At 43.1% G+C, this 19,271-nt stretch overlaps 1 protein-coding gene across 1 annotated transcript in view; it reads right to left on the bottom strand.

Annotated features, from left to right (window-relative positions):
• Positions 1-2,353: 2,353 nt before the first annotated feature.
• The window catches only part of ADGRE1 (adhesion G protein-coupled receptor E1), a 50,429-nt gene continuing 33,511 nt past the window's right edge, over positions 2,354-19,271 (bottom strand). The window contains exons 15-20 of the mRNA XM_036740767.1: positions 17,161-17,396; positions 15,843-15,909; positions 13,562-13,653; positions 8,371-8,539; positions 8,170-8,274; positions 2,354-3,894 (exon numbers count right to left, since the gene is read on the bottom strand). Coding sequence (XP_036596662.1) covers positions 3,889-3,894; positions 8,170-8,274; positions 8,371-8,539; positions 13,562-13,653; positions 15,843-15,909; positions 17,161-17,396 — 675 coding nt within the window. The 3' untranslated portion in view covers positions 2,354-3,888. The remainder of the gene's footprint in view (positions 3,895-8,169; positions 8,275-8,370; positions 8,540-13,561; positions 13,654-15,842; positions 15,910-17,160; positions 17,397-19,271) is intronic.

Raw genomic sequence — 19,271 nt, 5'->3', positions numbered from 1 at the left:
AAGGGAGTATTTGTTAAGTACCCACTACACTCCAGGCACTGTGCTAAGTGCTTGACAAATATTTCATTTGATCTCTACAACAACCCTGGGAGGAAGGGAGGTGCTATGATTATCCCCATATCGTAGATGAAAAAACTGAGGCATGTAGGTTAACCCAGAGTCACACAGCTAGGAAGTGTCAGAGGCCAGATCTGAACACAGGTCTTCCTGGCTCTACGTAGAGCTCTCTGTCCAAGGAGCTTCCCATAAGACAACTTGGCCCAAGAGGCAAGAAGTTCTTTCTGTTGGCAGAGTGAGCAGGCTGTAACTTTCTCCCCTCAGGAGGTAGAGCAGGTTTTAGTGAAACTAGTCCTTTCCTTTCTCTTTGAAATTCTGACCTTGAGTGCAATGCACAGGATGCTGGGAGTGCTTCTTCATAAACTAGGTGTGGCCTGGTTATAAGTGTTGAAGGCAGGAAGCTGGGAAGGGGGAGCCCAAACCAAGCTGTCCCCTTGGGGAAAATGAAGTTTTTAGCTCCCAGAGGCTACTATCACTGGGCATGAAGGTGGCTCAGCCATTCGTTATCTCAGTGGCCTACAGTGTTTAGTGGAAGCTGTGAAGGGGCCCACCTGGCCAGAAGTGATGGGGGCAGCACAGAGAGCTAGCCCACTGTCCCCTGAAGCCATATGGTCTCTTGCCAGGGATCTCATTAAAGGGATTCCTACTCAGGTATGAGTTGGTTTAGTTGGCCTCAGAAAGCTTACTAATGTAATGGGAGGGTGGGGGGAGGGACGATGTTAAATTACCTTCATCTGTGATTACTGTATTCTGGGGTGGGGAACCTGGGGCCTTAAGGCCACATGTGGCCTTCTAGGTCCTTAACTGCCCCAGTATAATCCCACCTATATGCAAGAATATACAATTATGGTCCCCCTATCTTAATGGTGTGGCGTGCTTGCTGTTTTCTCTCTCCCTTATCTGTGCTAGGTGGCATGGTGGATAAAGCACTGGGCCTGGAGTCAGGGAGACATGAGTTCAAATTCAACTTCAGACAACTTAATAGCTGGGTAACTTTGGACTAGTCACTTAACTTCTCTCAGCCTCAGTTTCAACTATAAACCAGGGATAATAACAGCACCTATCTCCCAAGGGTGGTTGTGTGGATCAAATCAGATAATATTGGTAAAGCATGTAGCACAGAGTGTGGCATATAGTAGGTGCTAAATAAAGGCTTGTTCCCCGCTCTTTTCTATTTTAACTGATCCTCCTACGGCCGAGTCTCCAGTGTTCTCCACACCAGGCACCCCATTCTGAACATTCATCAGCTTCTCAGTGTTATATTTTTTCTCTACGCCCCATCAGCTTTGCGCACTCGAGGTAACTGCCCCATTTGCCTCACCCTTGTTACAGCTCTACTCTGAGGCCCCACCTGACTCAGAGAGACTGTGATTCTCTCCCTTCCAACTCTACGATCCTATGATTTTAGCACATGGCTTGACAGGAACTCCAATAAAAAAGACCCTTTTATATATCCCCTGATGCATTACAAGATTGCACACAGGAAGGGAAGCCTGCTGCTTAGACACCCTTCTATGCCCATGCCCTGCCTATTCTCTAATTAGAAGAAAAGCTGGTATCTGCATTAAGCAAACAAAGAGCTGTATTTGTGTGGGAAAACAGCGAAAATGCTTTCACATTTCCTGGGGCATCCTTCCTGAAGGCCCTCACTATTTCATTATCCTGCTGAGAGATGAGGAGGAGGAAGCTGAAGGGTAATGATAATGGAAGTGTACGGGATAAACATTTGCCAGGCTGGGCCTGGCCAGGAACAAGGTGGCCCAGGGAAATGCAAGGCATGGTTAGAAGTGAGTACTTTTCCTTTCTCCTCCAGAGGTCCAAAGTGTGGATAGACATTGAAGGAGTTCTCATTAAAAGGCAGGGATTCATTTCCATCGCCATTACCTTTTATTCTATTTTTAAAAATTCGTTCTCAGTAGTAAAGAGGTCTCCATCTTCATCCACTCCATAATTAATTTTTTCACATCCTAAGATTTCTTTTTCAAACATTTATTAACTACTATATGCAAAGTGAAATTCCAGATGTCAGGGCTACAAAGGTAAATAGGACGCAGTGTCTACTTTCACTTAATTTATATTAGGGAACTATAATAGGGGAATTAACAGCAGGAAGGTGGTAATAAGGGAAGTGCCAGCAGGTAGGCAGTGGATAGAGCATCAAGCCTGGAGTCAGGAAGGCTCATATTCATGAGTTCAAATCTGGTCTCAGATACTTACTACCTATGTGACCCTGGGCAAGTCACTTAACCCTGTTTGCCTCAGTTTCCTCATCTGTAAAATGAGCTGGAGAAGGAAATGGCAAACCACTCCAGTATCTCTGCCAAGAAAACACCAAATGGGGTCACAAAGAGTCGGACACAAGTCGGACACAGCAACAAGAACAGGAGAAAGACAGTTGCTCAGATTACTAGAATATAATCTCTTGTGAGTTAAGGAGAAAGGCAAGGTTTAGGTAAAGTACTGTGAGAAATCGGAAGAGGGAGAGATCTCTTCCAATTGGACACATAAGGAAAGGCCTTGTGGCCTTGGAAGGTGGAACTATAACAGATGCTGATGAAAGTGGGAAAGGGAGTCCATTTGTAGGCATGAGGATGGTTTGAGCAAAGTCCCAGAGAAGGGAAAGGGAAAGGTTAGAATAGGGGATTGACAATCATTCAATTTGGCTGGAACAGAAAGTGTTTGAAGGGAAGTCATGTGGGCAAGCAGAGTGGAGCCTTTGGGTTGTCTTGGCCATTTTTGAGAAAGAGGGAAAATTTGTCTTGGGGGGAGAGTAGAATCATTGCTGTTCCCCCAAATAAACTTCCCAGAGGGAAAAGTAATGGATAGAGATGGTTCTATTCATCACTGATCTGAGACTCCTAGGGTCAAGAGCTGGAAAGGACCTTAGATCATTAGCATAATTCTCTAATTTTGCAGTTAGAAAACTGAGACCCATAAAGGTTAAATGACCTACCCAGGGTCACTTATATATAATAGGATTTGGAGATAGAAGAGATCTTGGCAAATTTATCATTGAGGCCTTATCATTGAGTCCAACTCCCCCTTGGGAGATAAGGAAACTAAGGTCAGAGGGCAAGGGACTCACCCAAAATCATACAAGCAACAGTTGGCATTTATTTGTAGCAAGTTGTTAAAAAAAACTGAGAAGACTTGTATGAACTGATGCAAAGTGAAGCAAATGGAGCCATTTATACTACAATAAAAACATCGTAAAAATGAAGAATTTTGAAAGACTAAAGAACTCTGATTAATACACAAGGATCAAACATGATTCCAGAGAACCAGTGATGAAGCATGCTACCTACCTCCTGACAAGGGGTGATGGATTAAATATGTAGAATTAGACTCATATCTTTGGATAAGGCCAATGTGAGAATTTGTTTTCTTTAACTACCCATATTTACTGCAAGATTTTTATTTTTTTTTTCATTTGGGAGAGAAAATGGAAGGAAAGGGAAAAAAAAATGTTTGATATTTGGATGGGGGAAGATACTTTGCAAAGAATAAATTAAGAAATAGAAATAATATTTGTTAACAAAATTGACCAAACTCAGGAAATGTGGCCTTTGCTCCCCCAAGAGAGAAGAATTAACTATCCCCGTGGCTTTGGATTTCTGGAGCAGAAGTCATCACTTCCAAGTGGGCAAAGGGAATCACACTGGGATACAGGTGATTCAGGTGTCTTCTATGTACCTGACCACTGGGTCAGGTGACTATCCTGCTCCATTACCATGTTAAGCTTTGGATAGTTTACAAAAGAATCCCAGTGAGTTTGTCTTTGCTGACATTTTTCTTGTTATTCTGTGGTATCTTCAGGAGCTAAGATAGACTTCAGCCCTGTAAGAGAGAAAGAGAATAATTTCCCAGATTATAGAGAGAAGTGCCTATATCAAACCCCTCCCCTCCCCCAAGAAGCTTCAGTTTCTATCCCTGCCATCTTCAAATGTGCCACTTCAACTGGAAAGGTCCATTCAGGGAGCTCTAACCCAGCTAGACTTCTTACTTGCCCTGACCGTCCCTGGGATTTTTCTGCCTCTACATCTTACTCAGCCCAGTCTCCCAGAATGTTCTCCTACCATCTCTACCTGTCAATGTTCTTCCTACCTGTCTTCCAGGTCAAGTCCAAATACCATGAAGTTTTCACTCATATCCCTAGTCAAAACATTCCTCTCCTTCCTCTAAGCTCTCAGTATTTTCTGCTAATGCTCCAGCCCACAATAGCATTCTCCTTTGGCTTGTATTTATTCACATTCAAAGTTGTAAATTCCTGAAGGGTTGTTACCATGTCCTGTTCAATTTTGCTCAAATATACAAATGGATCTGTGATCTCATTATTTGGAAGTTCCCTCCGATGACAGAGATTGCAACCCATCTGTGCCTACCCAATTCTATGCGACTCTTGTCCATGTTCTCCCAAAAGTTGACAACAGGTAACTTGCTGAAGGCCTTCCTCACTTTCTCCCTGGGCCCAATTAATTGTCCAATTGTACTGTCTGAGATACATACTGTTGGACAAGTTCTATAGGCTGTCCAATGTGCATATTGAAATCTGGGTAGTAGACCTTCTTCATCCACTTAGTTTTTCCTGTGTGGATGAACAAACCAAACTTCTTTGAGTAATACTAGATCTCATCCAGGATGCAGAGATTGATTCAATCATTATGATGTCAGTCATCCATAAATAGGAGCATTTAAAGGACCTTACCAACTATAAGGAATCCCTCCTTGGTCTAGATTCTACCCTTGATTTCCTCCACCACAGTAGTAAATAATACTTTTGGTGAGCTACACCTATCAGTTTCATGCTTCATCTGATGTTTATTATCAGGTCATTGAACAGGGTTATTTCATTATTATATCTTCTAAAGAATGATTTTGATGTAGAAATGGGAGACCCCTTGCTCTAAAAGAGCCTATAAGGTGAAACTTCTTAATCAAATGCTTTTTTGTAATTAACAGCAATAAGCACAGTGAGATCTTGTAGCCTTGAAATTTTTCATTAATTATGAAATGGCAAATATTTAATCCATTGTTGGATATTGCCTGTGAAAGCCCACTTCTTCCCTACTAACATCTTCATAGAGAATGCCCTGGTTTTGTATATAGATGATCCCTGTAAAGATGTGATATATATGGCTGAATAGGCATATGGCTTGGTTGTTATTAATGTTCTCCCAATAATCTTTTTGGGGGGTATTAAAAAGGTTTTGTTGTCGAGTTGTTTCAGTCATGTCCAACTCTTTGTGACCCCATTTGGAGTTTTCTTGGCGAAAATACTGGAATGTTTTGCCATTGCTTTTTCCAGCTCATTTGACAGATGAGGAACTAAGACAAACAGGGTTAAGTGACTTGGACAGGGTCACACAGCTAATTTGAGGCCAGATTTGAACTTATGAGGATGAGTCTTCCTGACTTCAAGTCCTATACTTTAGCCACTGCACCACCTAGCTGCCTTTATTAATAAGGTTAGAGATTTTATTCCATATCTTTGGTCTCTTCCCTTCCTTCAGATACCTTTATTTTACCATATCAATTTATTTTAATAAATCAAAGCATTGCTTTAATTTTTAGTGAACAAATCTATCCCCGTATTTTGATAAAGAAACACATTTCTCTATTTTATTAGACAACTTTTTGTGTCTCATAGTACCTCAATGCCCTCACAATTATATCACCTCTAGCATGGATAGTCTCTCTGTGTATTTAGTCCAATGTGGCTGTTTTCCTCATCTTTGTTCTCTTTAGCGTAAAAAGCACCTAAGCAATCATAATGTTAGAGTCCAGATATGGTAGCCACACTGTCATGCTGGAGAAGAGTTATTGGAATGATTTTTACAAATCATGTCTGTGTGTGTATGTGTATGTGTGTGTGCTCATTCAATCCAATCTGCTTATTTACTTCAATTCAATTCAAACTTTTGTTAAAGCATCTACTATTTATAAAGCATTATGATGGCTCTGAAGATACAAAGATGACAAATGATGTAACCCTTGCCCTCAAGGACCATCTACCCTAATAGAGGAGATATTATAGGGACACAGAAAATTATGGTACAAGGGAGACTATGATAAAGACAAAGGAGGGATCAAGGTGAAACAATATAAAAATGAAGAGGGAAAGGTCGCTTTCAGTTGGAAGGATCTTCATGGGGGAAAAATCATGGGAAAAAATGGTACCTGAGCTGGACCTGGAAGAAAGAGAAGGATCTGAATGGGTAGAAACATGGAAGGAGCTCATTCCAGACTGTAAGAATACAAGGAGACAGGAGAGGGCAGAACAAGACTGGATAACAACTAGAAGTGCATTTTGGCAGAAATTTGAAGAAAAGGAAGAGCAAGACATAGGTCTGAGTGGAGTTTGATTATACTTCGATAGACTCATGGTCTCATCAGTGAGGGTGCTCCTTCCAATGAGGCAGATCCCAACTCACTCATGCTGGACATCCTTGGTGTTGCTTGTCCATATCTTGTCATATAGGATCATATACCTAGAGTTGGAAGAGGCCTCAAGGTCCATTGAGCCTAATCCTGACATTTTACAGGTGAGGAAACTGAAGCTCAGGATGTTTAAGGGACTTACCCAAGGTTTCCCAGGAAAGTATGCATTAGTTTGCTTAATATGATGTGAACTTTCCTCTCATTTTCTTGAAGTCTCTTGATAACAATGGAGCACATGGGCTGGCCATCAGTTTATCTCTTTCTCTCACTACATTACTGACTTATCTGTTTTTCTGGTCATGTGTTTCTGATAACATGTACTTCTACACAATCAGATTGTGGAAATGCTTAAACCCAATCTTTGTATCTCCAACAGTACTTAACACAACACCTCCATGCACACATACTGAGTGTTCAATACACACTTGTTGACTGAATGGATAGAAGGGCATAGTAAATATGTATTGAATGAATGAATGAATGAACGAATGAATGAATAATGAGCAGAGCTCTTTGCCTACTGAACTCCTACCAATTTTCTAAAACCCAAATCATATGCCATATCCTATATGAAGTTTTTTCTGAATCCCCTAACAGTAAAGCCTTTCCCTCTCTCAACTAAAAGCACTTTGTCCCATACCTGTCTGATGGACTTGTGTGATATTTTTACTAGAATTAGTTTTGTTTATACATCTATCAGACTGCAAGTTCCATGACAGCAGGGACCACATCTTACTTTAATTTTATATCTTCCCTCTTATGAAGCACACCATAGTTCATTAATATTTGTTGAATGAATAAATGAATAGGACTTTTATTGGTCAGTCATTTTTCTGTTGTGTGTGACTCCTCATGGCCCTGGTTGGGCTTTTCTTGGCAATGATTCTGGATTGGGTTGCCCTTTTCTTCTCCAGCTCATCTTACAGATGAAGAACTGAGGCAAACAGGGTTAAATGGTTTGCCCAGGGTCACATAGCCAGTACAAGTCTGAGGCTGGATTTGAACTTATGAAGATGAGTCTTTCTGGCTCCAAGCCCTATCCACTTGCCCCGAAGGAGGCTTAGGAAAGAATGAATAAATGAATAAGTCATAGAGCTTAGTAAACAATGATTAAATGGATGAATAAATTAACAACAGGGCTCAGGATTCCTTGTTGAATGAATGAATAAGCAGATTTATTATAGGACTCAGTAAATATTTGTGGACATTGACATTTGGTCTGTCATACCTATTAGATCTCCCTATTAGGGTATAAACCCACATAGGGCAGGAACTGCATTGTTTGCTATCTTTCTATCCTCAGTTATCATGTTCATTCCATACAGACTTTAACACTATGTCTGCATTCAGATACCTTCATCTTCCCCCCTCAGCCCCCCCCCACACTCTCCTGCCCTCTCCTCCTACCCCTTTTTTCCTCCCTTTTGTGTGTTGTTTTCCTACTTTGGAATATAAGCTCCTTGAAGACAGGGACTGTCTTTCTTTATGTTCGTATTAGTATCCCTAGCACTTAGCACAGTGCCAGGCACGTAAGTGTTTAATAAAAAGTGTGTTTCCTGCCAACTTTTGGAAGCCCTTTCCTCTATGGTAACTCTTCTTCCTAGCCACATACTCTTATGAGGGAGAATGTTTTCCTACCCCAGACCAACACCGGGAGCATGAGGGATCTCTTACCGATTTAGAAGTGGATGGCATTGAAGATAACAAGATCCCCGATGACTGAGAAGTGGTTCTGGATTTGGCCCTCCCTGTGAAACATCTTTTATACTCTTCTCGCACCTGGAGATTGAGAAACAAGGTTATTTGTTGCTGGGCTTCAGCTGCCTTCAGGAAGGGAGGCCATGTGGAAAAGGAAGTGGTAGCTATGGCTTTTACCTGGCGATTTAAGACACAGTGGATGATGAAAATAAAGGTTCCTTGCAGGCTGTTGATGATTGTAAATAAATAAGCCATGACGCTCGCTATGGGACCAATCTGAAAAACTCCCAGAATCCAAGAGCTTCCCAGGATGAAGAGTTGAGCAAAGGCTTTAAATGTTAGTAACCTGTGGTGAAAAGATTGGGAAATGGAATCATTCCTTTAAATTCCTTGAAGAGATATACCTAAGGCTAGGTGATACGGGCTTTTGCACAGGGTACCAAATTTAGAGAGTGCTGAACTAGAGCATTCTGTTAGCACTTGTAACCCTTCAAAAGTATAGAAAGATAAGAGCTTAGCACCTAGTCATCCAGAATAGTTCAAATAAGAAGCTATAAGATGACAGGTGAGGGTGAGCTCCTCCTCCACCCTGCTTTGTACCACCCCAACAACCACCATGATAGCAGTGTCGATATCTCCTCACAACAGGGTCAAAGAGTCTTTGGCTCTTTCCATGAGGAGGTACTCTACCCACCCCATAAAACTTCTTACTTTGGGCTCAGTTTATAGGACTTGCCCTGGGCTCACAAATTCCTAGTTATTACTCTGCTTCACTATTTTTGCTCTCACCTTCCTCCCAGTCATTCAGGCTTGAAACTTTCTGTGTATCTGAGACACTTCTGTCACCCTCAGCCTTAGAGAGGCTCTATGGCATGGTGGATAGAGTGTTGAACTTGGAAGCAAGACAGCTTGGGTTCATATTACAACTCAGGTCCTCGCTAGCTGCCATTTATCTTCCTTATCTGTAAAATGAGGGAGTTCTATGGTCTCTCTTAGGTCTAAATCTACGATCCTGTTCACTCTGAACATCTGTCCCCTCCTCACTCCTCAGAGCCAGCATCCTGGTGCAGGATCCATCATCTTTCATTTGGACTTTTGTAACAGTCTCATAACTGACCTCACTGCCTCCATCTTTTTACTTCCTCCAAGCTATCATTCCTGTATTTACCTCAGAACTCTTCTGGGAATATCACTCCTCAATTCAAAAATGTCCTGCCATTCCCTGTTGCTAGCCACATAAAATATGGACTCTTTCTTGACATTCAAGGCCCTACACTGTCTGGCTCCAGCCTTAACTGAAACTTCCAGTGATTTCTGCCCCAGTCACACTGAATTTGTCTCTTTTTTATAGAAGGATAGAAGCATGGATTTGGGGCAGAAATGGAGTCCAACCCCCTCATTTGACAAATAAGGCTCAGAAACTTCAGATGATTTGCCTAGGGTCACACCTATTGAATGTCTGAAGCAGGATTTAACTCTAGGTCTTTCTGATTCCTATGTCTAGCACTTTAGCTAACCATCATCCCCTGTTCTCTCCCATTTCTGTGCTTTTTCTCGTGGCATTACTCATACCAAGCCCAGAATGGACCAAACGAGGTACTATTTGTAAAATATTTAACACAGTGGCAGGCACATAACTATGTGCTTAATAAATGCTTATTCCCTTCCTTTATTTTGTTGGTTGTTTCCTCCCTCCTTCCTTTCCTTCCTTCTTCCCTTCCTTCCTTCCTCCATTCCTTTGCTCATGGGGTGTGGCCAGTACATGAACTTTTCAGAGAGATTGCGGTAAGAAAGATATCAGTTAATTGGGAGCAGTCTGATTCCCCTCCCTCAAGTCATTTGCTTTTTCAGGGACTCTAATAGCAGACATCAGCTATCTTTTCCTCCTGTGAAAGCCTAACAGACTTTGTTCAAGGACTAGAGGGTCAGAGATTTAGGGAGAAGACTGAAACGAGTTGAGCATTTGGAGAACCCTGGCCCAGCACCTTATGCTACTCTGCTTAACAAGCTATGTCAGCCTCAGGAAAGACGCCCAAGGGGTTCCAAGATTCCTTCAGTGGGGGCAGCTAGGTGGCAAAGTGAGTAGAGCTCCAGCCCTGGAGTCAGGAGGACCTGAGTTCAAATTGGCCTCAGATACTTGACACACTTACTAGCTGTGTGACCTTGGGCAAGTCACTTAACCCCAATTGCCTAGCCTTCCCCCCTTAAAAATTAAAATAAAAAAAAGATTCCCACAGCGTATCAATGGAGAGTCTAACTTTAAACACCGTGGACCGTTCTTCAGTTCCCATTTGGAAGCGCCTGAGAACTGGACTTCTGCATTCAGTTAAGAAAAGGAAAGATGAATTTCGTCCCCAAAAGCCTTGGCAGGGGATGGTTCCAGAGATCTAATGTATATCTATTTATGGCCTATGTCTCTTTTGTTTGCTGTTTAATGCCTCTATTTGTATTACTTTAAATTTAATTCAATTAAATATTTATTACAATGTAGCTTTGACTCATAGGAGAATTGATGAAACATGAACCAGGGAAAGAAGAGAGAGGAGGAATTTTCCTAGTAGATTGGGGGCTTAGCCAAAACTTGATTGATGAATACACACACACACACATACACACACACACACACACTAGATGAAAGAAATAAGTATTGCTATCCATATAATGCCAGAGCTAAGGGGAAAGAGGCATCTAGCTCTCTGAGAGCCAAAGATAACTTGGCGGCTATTCTCAGAATACTCTTTATTAGGTGGTGTGCATAGAAGATAATGTTGAGTGTTTGATAGATGTCCGCTTGTCCTTACTACTGAATGGAGTTGGGGCAATGGTGGTAATCTGTCCCCCTCCCATGACGACAGACAAAAGGGGAAGCAAAGTAACTTTTATCTATTAGCAAATATATTCATGGGAAGAAATCAAGAATCACGAACAGGGAAGAATGAAGAAGAATTAGGTAAATAAGAAAAGGAAAGTCATCCATGATGTTGCAATACAGTCTTGGATGCTGTTGCTCACCCTCCTCTCCTTGGTTTTCTCTCAGTTTTCCCAATACTACTCTCTCCTGGTTCTCCTCCTGTCTCAGTATACTTTCCCCTTCTCAGTATACTTTCCTGGATCCTTATCCAGGTCACATCCTCTAACCGTAGGTGTCCCACAGGGCTCTGTCCTGGGCCTTCTCTTCTCCCTCTCTACTACTTCACACTGATCTCACCAGCTCCCATGGATTTAATTATCATTTCTATGCTGATGATTCTCAAATCTATCTTGCCCTAACTTCTCTGCTGACCTGTAGTCTCACATCTCCAGATGCCCATTAGAAATCTTAAACTCAACATATCCAAAGTTGAACTCTTTATTTTTTACTCCAAACCTTCTCCCCCACTTCCAAACTTCCCTGTCACTATCAAAGACACCACTGTCTTCCCAGTGTCCCAGGCTCACAACCTAGGTGTCTTCCTTGACTCCTCACTATCTGTCAGTCCTGCCCTCCAAATCCAATCCATTGCCAAGGCTTGTTGATTTCTCTTTCGTAACATCTTCCAAATATGCCTTCTTCCCTCCTCTGATACTGCCTCCACCCTATTGTAGGCTCTCATCCCCTTATGCTTAGACCATTGCAATAGCCTGTGGGTTGGTCTGCCTACCCCAAATCTCTCCCCACTCTTACCTGTGCTCCATTCAGCCATCAAAGAAATTTTCCTTACAGTACAGGTCTGACCATGACACACACCCCCTACTCGATAAACTCCAGTGGCTCCCTATCTCCTCCAGGATCAAACAAAGAATCCTCTGTTCGACATGTCAAAGCACTTCATAAGCTAGCACTGCCCACTTCCAGTCTTCTTACACCGTATGCCCCACCATATACTCTTCAATCCAATGACAGCAGCCCCCTTGCTATTCTACAAATGAGATACTCTGTCTCACAGCAACAACAAGAGAAAGGATGTGAGAAGATCATAACAGGCTAATTCGAATACTGAAGCATTACCTAGTAAGCTAAGAGTCAATAGGAATAAATGTAAAGTTCTAGGCTTTGGTTCAAAAAATCAGCTTTCCAAGTATAAGATGGGGAGATATTCCTGGAAGAAAGGACACTCAGAAGAGTAGAGCCGGGTTCTTTTTCCCTTTTTTTTTTTTTGAGCAAAAGTTGATGCGTCTAGATGTGTTGGAGCACACCTGAGTGTTAGAAAGACCAATAATGCCAATAACTAATTTATACACATGTCAAGCTTACGATTGTGTAATAACTGATTTACATAGATGTCAAGTTTATGGTTGTGTTCAAGGAGTACAGCTGACAGGATGCATCTGCCAATACTTAGCATCAGTCATGGGGAGAGAAGGCTGTCTCAGCCACACGATGACCACAGAGTGAACAAGAGAAATCTCCAACCACAGGCTACCAAATACCACAGAAATGTCTCTGGGGCCAACTCAGTGGGGCAGATTTGCTCCAAGTAGCACCCAGGCATCCCTCACCCAAAGAAATTATTGGATGATCCCTCTGTTCAGAGAAAGGAACTAAAGTTAAAAATATAGGCTAATAACTGGAGCAAAGGTAGCATTGCAAAGTGGTTTGGAAAATCAGAAAAGCGGTTGTTTTTCTAATGCCTCTCCAGACCCCTGTTCATTTAAGTGTCTGGTACAACTTCACACAGTCTGCTCCCTTCAGCTGTCCCCTCCCAGGAGAAATCCAATTCTGCCCCGGGGGCCTTGGCTCCTGTTGATGAGCTCTTCTCTTATCTTGCCCAGAACTAGGCTACCAGGATACTTCCTGGCCATTTCCAAACCATGGGGCCTGAATTCTAATCATCATCTGTGTCTCTCTCTCGCTGGAACTCAGTCTCTGTTCCTGGTACTACCCCAGGCTTTGAAAGGTTAACTTTCCCTTATCTAGCCTGGAAATAGGCCAGCATGTCAGTTCTCAGCCGTTTCCAAATCACATGGCCACATGGACATTTTCCCCTCTGTCCTCTTTCCCAGTTCCCCTTTATTATTGTCTTTCTCCATTAAAATGGGAGGTCTTTAAAGAAAGGGACTATCTCGCTTATTTATTTGTATCTCCAGTGCTTGGCACCTAATTAGTACTGAATACATTCTTTTTCTCATGTTCATTCATCCTATGATGCTCTTTGGGATACACTATTAAAGGTCTCAGTCTCTGCATTATCCTGTGACCCCAACCATCCATGGAATGTGATAGCAGGAAACCACTAAGAGAGCAGGTGTTCTGAGATGAGCACTGGACTGACTCTAAGTTGTTCCATCCAGGCCCCTGTGGCATCAGGGAGGGATCCCTCCCTCCCTGGCCCTCATTCCCATGGCACCCTGGAAGCACTTGGTCTGCTGGGCCTCTAACTAAGCCCACCTGTTGTCCTTGAGGGTCGATACTTCTGCGTTGACACTGGACAACTTCTTTCTCAGGATCCAAAGGGTCCACATCAGAAGGATTGAATTAATCTGTAAGATCACAGAAGATGGACTTGAAACTAAAGCTGAGATATAGGAGGGACCTGGAGACCCCTTATTTCCACCTTTGGCTTCTCTCTTGAGAGATTGTAAAATCCAAAAATGATAGATGAACACCTAGAAGAGATCTTGAAGGTACTCGAATCCAGAGGTTCTTAACCTGGAATGTGTGAACTTGTTATTTTTTTTTTCCAAGGCAATTGGAGTTAAGTGACTTAGCCAGAATCACACAGCTAGTAAGTATCAATTGTCTGAGGCCACATTTGAACTAAGGTCCTTCTGACTCCAGGACTGGTGCTCTATCCACTGCGCCATCGGGCTGCCTCTGTGAACCTGTTTTTTCAAAATATTTTGATGGCCATATTTCAAGATAATTGATTTCCTTCACAATCTTTCACATTTCATTTCATGCATTTAAAAGCATTATCCTGAAAGGGGGCTCAGAGGCTTCATCAAATTGTTAAAGGGCTCCATGACATAAAAAAAAAAAGTCTAAATGCCTTTATTTTACGTAGGAAGAAACAGAAGCCCAGAAAAAAAAAAAAGGATTCACTCAAGGCCACCCAGGTGCCAGAGCAAGATTCGAACCCAAATTCTCTAATTCTACATCCAGACTCTTCCCACTGCACCATTCTCAGAATGGCTGTGGTTCCATTATGCATCAGTTTCTTTTTTAAAAACCAGTCCTCCACCAACAATTTATGCCCATCTTCCTGTGAGTTTCAGACCTGGACCCTCTTTTTCAGTAGAAATATTCTTCACTCACACTCACCATTCCAATTCACCAGGAGACTTAGGCCCATAATAAAACACAAGGCTCCACTGAATTAGTAATAATTAATAATTTCCATTACAATTAAAGTTAACAGAGCACTTTCTCCACAACAGCCCTGCAAAGTTTATAGCATGTCTTACCCTACTCATTTTCCAAATGAGGAAATGGAGGCTGGGAGAGGAGAAGGGATATTTGCCCATGGTCAAACAACCAGCAAGTAACAGGGACTCAATGACTCGCAATCAGTTTCCAGAAGAACTAGTCAATGGTACCATGTTGTAAGTTTCATCTTGAGGTCCACCCCTCCCCAAGACATCCAGAAGCAAAATTAGAAACAAATATAAAAAAAAGAAAAAAAACCCTCAAGTTTTCTCAAAAGCAACATCCCTTCACTTTTATTGCTTCCCTAGCTGCCCATTCAGTGGCATGCTCTCCTTACCACATGGCTCTCAGAGTTTTCTGGTCCCTGTCCACCTCCCATCCAAACCTGCTATCAGGTAAAAATCCGATCACCTCATTTACAAAATCTGAGAATTAGAAGGTACCCCCCAAAAGCAACAAATCCAGTCTATAGGTGAACAACAATTGTTCTACAACATACCTGACATGTGCTCATCCTTATTTTGAAGACCCCTAATAAGGAGAAAACCTACTGTGTCCCAAGGTGACCCATTCCACTTTGGGATATTTCTAATTTTTAAATTTTTTTCTCCTTATTTTGAGCATAAATCTGCCAACTCCTCCCCATTGCTCCTGATTCTATCCTCTAGGACCAAGCAGAATAAATCTGATCCCTCCTCCCTGTGATTCCCCTTCACATACTTGAAGACAAGTTCCATGAGCCCTTCAAATCCTTTAAAGAATGAATTTCTAGCCAGCTATAGTGGCCAATAGCCATGATCCCTGCTACCTGGGGATGCTGAGATAGGCAGATGGATCTCTTGAGCTCAGGAGCTCAGAGCTGATATAAGAGACAGAGTTTAGGGTAAGCCCAATAGGTGTACACTCTAAGTTTGGCATTAACATGAAGAGGCCCTTGGGAATGGGGAGGTGAAGCAAACCAGCTAAGGTCAGAAAAAAGAGCAGCTCAAAAACCCCGTGCCAATCAGAGTGGAGACTGGTCCATCAGCCCCTGTACTTCCAACCTGGATGAGATAGGGAGACCCAGTCTTAAAAATTAAAATAAAAAAATAACCTCTAATCATGTAATACCAGGGAAAAGATGGAGAAGACACCCTCTTGGGACCCCTAGAATCATGGCATTAAGCCAGCTGCCCATTCCCCTGGTGCATAAGGCTAGCCCAGCCAAGTCCAGAGCTCAGTGAACTCCCAACCTTCTCAAGATGAACTGGAGCATAGGTCTTGGGCTGAATTCCCCCCATTCTCCAAGTCATGACTCACATACCATTATTATTGTGCAAACAGGTCCCAGGAAACTCCAGATGAACCCAGTGTCTGTATTCAGCCAGCAGCTTTGGAATGACAAAGGAAAGTCAGTGTCATGTCATGGGGTTGAGGGGGAGGGGGTGAAATAATCCTGCTCCACCCTGCCCTATCCTTCAAGTAACAGCTGCATTTCCTGAGTCACTGTTGCTTTGGAGAAGCAGAATCTGGGGGTAGTCTCATGGGATATCACAGCTGGAAGGTCCCTTAGAATACAGAATGTCACAGCTGGAAGGGCCATGAGAGTATAGAATATCAGGGCTGGAAGGGTTCTTTGAATAGAGAATTTTAAAAGGGAAAAGAGCTTAGATCTGGGGTTTTTAACATGTGTCTGTGTCTGTGTCTGTGTGTCTGAGGAAGCCTACAGACCCCTTCTCAAAATAATGTCTTTAAATGTATAAAATAAATATATAAAATAAAATGCATAGCATCACAAAGGAAACTAATTACATTGAAATATATTTATAAAAATATTTTTAAAAACAAGTTCCCAGGCCCCAGATTAAAAACTTTTGGCAAAGGTGGAAGGGACCCTATAACACAGGATGTTAGCACTAGAAGGGTCTTCAGGATGCAGAACATAAAATGTTAGAACTATAAAAAATAAAAATCCCTAAAATCACAGAAACTCAGTGTTGGAGAGTATCTCAGAATGCAACTAGTTCAAGCCAGGGTTGAGCCAGAATTCCATCTCTAACATGCCTGAAACCAAAGCCCCCTGACTGAAGACGGGCTGAGAAAAAACCCCTCCCACTATAAGGCCAGCTTCTAATCGGGAGGACTCCTTCCATGTCTTTATGCTAAACCTTTCTTTCTGCAACTTTCCCCCTCCCTCACTCCTACTTTGGCCCCTTGGGCAGAACACATCTAGGCCCTCTTTCATATGACAAATTCTTCAAAGATTATGTATCTCAAGAAATCCCCTTCCTATTCTAGGCTAAATGTCCCCCAGGTGCCCCAACCAGTACTGGCAGAACTGAAAAGGACCTTAGAACATAGAAAATCAGAGCCAGATGGAGCCTTAGAACATAGAATGTCAGAGCTCAGAGGAACCTTGGAACAGAGGTGAAAGGGATGTTAAAACATATAGTATATCAGAGCTAGCTATAAGCTAGTTCAGCCCTAAAAATTGAGGAGGAACCTGTGACCCAGAGAGGGGAAAGTATTGCCTCAAGGTCACAGGAAGAATAAACAACGGAAACCAGATCTGAGCCTCAGAATTCTGTTTCCTTGGTCCAGGGCTCTTTCCAGGGCAGCAAACTGCCCTTCCCCACACTCACCGGTTATGCATCCCGTAGCCTTCCCACTGGCTTCCTGCAGACACCCCTACAATCAGCCCTGGCAGACCATAGCCAAAGGCGCAGAGATAGAGCATCTTGATATTTCGGGAGCTAAAGTAGTTCACAACCTTAAGGTTCCTGACCATCAGGAATAGCATCACAGCCTCCACCAGCATCCAAGCAAAGCAGGCCAGGAAGAGGTAATGCAGCAGGCCAGCAATGATCGCACACACTATCTGCAAAGAAAGGCCATCCTGTCATCCTCCCCTGGGTGCAGCATGGGAAGGGTGGGGAGGAGGAAGGAGTTCCCACAAAGTCCCTGCACGCAGGGTGTCCTTCCTTGCCTCCACTAGGTCATGGTGGAAAGTACCCAGCCAAATAGACCAGTGAACAAAGTGCCTCCACTGGCCAGAGAGCTGGGAAAGGGATGTTGTAGGTTCTGTACATCCGAGCTGGGTCAGCAGGAGAGTAGGTGTTGGGGTCCTCTACCCCAACACCCAACTTGTTGGGGTCTGTTATCCCCCAACACCCAGGCCTTTGTCCAGCAAAGGACCTGATCTCGCAGACAATGAATGGGGCAGGAGCCGAAGGTGGTGAGTAACTCCGTTTTATTCAGGTTAGCAGCAAACTTTTACATCTTTGGTGATGCAGGTACTATCTTTGGTTACGTAGGCACTAGGACCACCCTGGTTCCGCCTACTCTCCTCCCCTTTTTCTCCCGAGCTCTCCTGAAGCTCCCTGTGGTCAGGCAAGTCCTGATAAAGAACCAGAAGAACCATGTGCTCAGGCAGGTCCAGACAAAGGAACCGGAGTTGCCACACGGGTAACAAAGGCGAGACCACTCCTCCTGTATCTCAGAGCCCTGAGTTTACCTCAGCAGGCCCTGGGCGTGGAAGTCCGAGGAGGGCAGGGATCAGCTCTAACTCGCCCGGTAACAAGTAGGGTCCCTCTGACGTAGCCGAGACTCCCAAGAAAAGTTGGAGACACTCAGAAGGTGTTATCACAGGCTACCCCCATCATTAGCCTTTTGGCCTAGGCTCATGAGATCATAGTATCTTCCATCTAGATAGGTCAGAGTGTGGGAAACAAAAGGAGGAATTCTGTTTCCACAGAATTAAAACTGCTCCCAGCCTTGAGTGATACCAGGATGTAAGTCAGAGGTAGCTGGTTCTAATCAGAGCTGTGACCTAGCAGAACCAGGCTGCTGATCAGATAAAAGATCAGAAGTTTGTACCTATGCTTAACAAGCTATTTGAGGGGGGAAATGAAGTGGGAGCTTCAGGAGGTTGCATCTAGCCAATGGAGAGCAAGGGGGCAAATTCGAATTAGGAACAGCATAAAAGGGCTTGCATTTGTCTGATTAAGCGTACTCTCTATTCAGGAGGTACCCATTCACTGGGAATGTAGAATAATTGGCTAAAATAAAACGAGAACTTTCCTGGCTTCACAACGAGCATTGTTCTTTCTAGAGTGAGCATGTTTCTCACAAGAGAATTTAGAGCTAGAAGAGACATGAACAATTATCTCGATCCCTTAATTTCTAAATGGGAAAACCAAGTCTTGGAAAGGCAGCATGACTGGCCCAGTCACAGAAAGAGTATATAACCAAGTCAGGATTCAAATTCAAGTCTTTGGATTTCATATCTGGTGCTCTTTCAAATGGACATGCCATGCCTAAGAGCTTGGCCAGCATAGTCTAAAGAAGCAGACTTCCCTCAGGCACAGAGAAGTCAGGGGGACACAGATCTAGGCACAAATGAAGAGGGGAAGTCAATCAAATCACCTGACTCCTCAGGGTCAATTCATCTTGGCCATAAAGAGAGCTCAGGTGATTCTCTTACTTTTCAATACTTTTATCACTCTCAGCTGTACTGCCATGATGCAATGGGCCAGGCTTCCATGGGCCAAGAGGTTCAGTGTCTCATAGGGTCTTGACTTAGAGGTGGAAGAGACCTTCAAGCCCATTAAGTCCCAACCCCTTTATTTTACAAATGAGGAAACTGAGGCACAGAGAGGTTGGGTAATTTATCTAAGGTCACAAAAACCAGTAAATGTCTAAGGCAAGATTTGAATCCAGTTCCTCTGACTCCAACTCCAATGCCCTATCCTCT

Source organism: Trichosurus vulpecula, chromosome 1, assembly GCF_011100635.1.
Source record: "Trichosurus vulpecula isolate mTriVul1 chromosome 1, mTriVul1.pri, whole genome shotgun sequence".
Classification (NCBI taxonomy): Eukaryota; Metazoa; Chordata; class Mammalia; order Diprotodontia; family Phalangeridae; genus Trichosurus; species Trichosurus vulpecula.
Note: the sequence above shows the minus strand (reverse complement) of the source record. Positions and strands in the feature narration are given on the sequence as shown.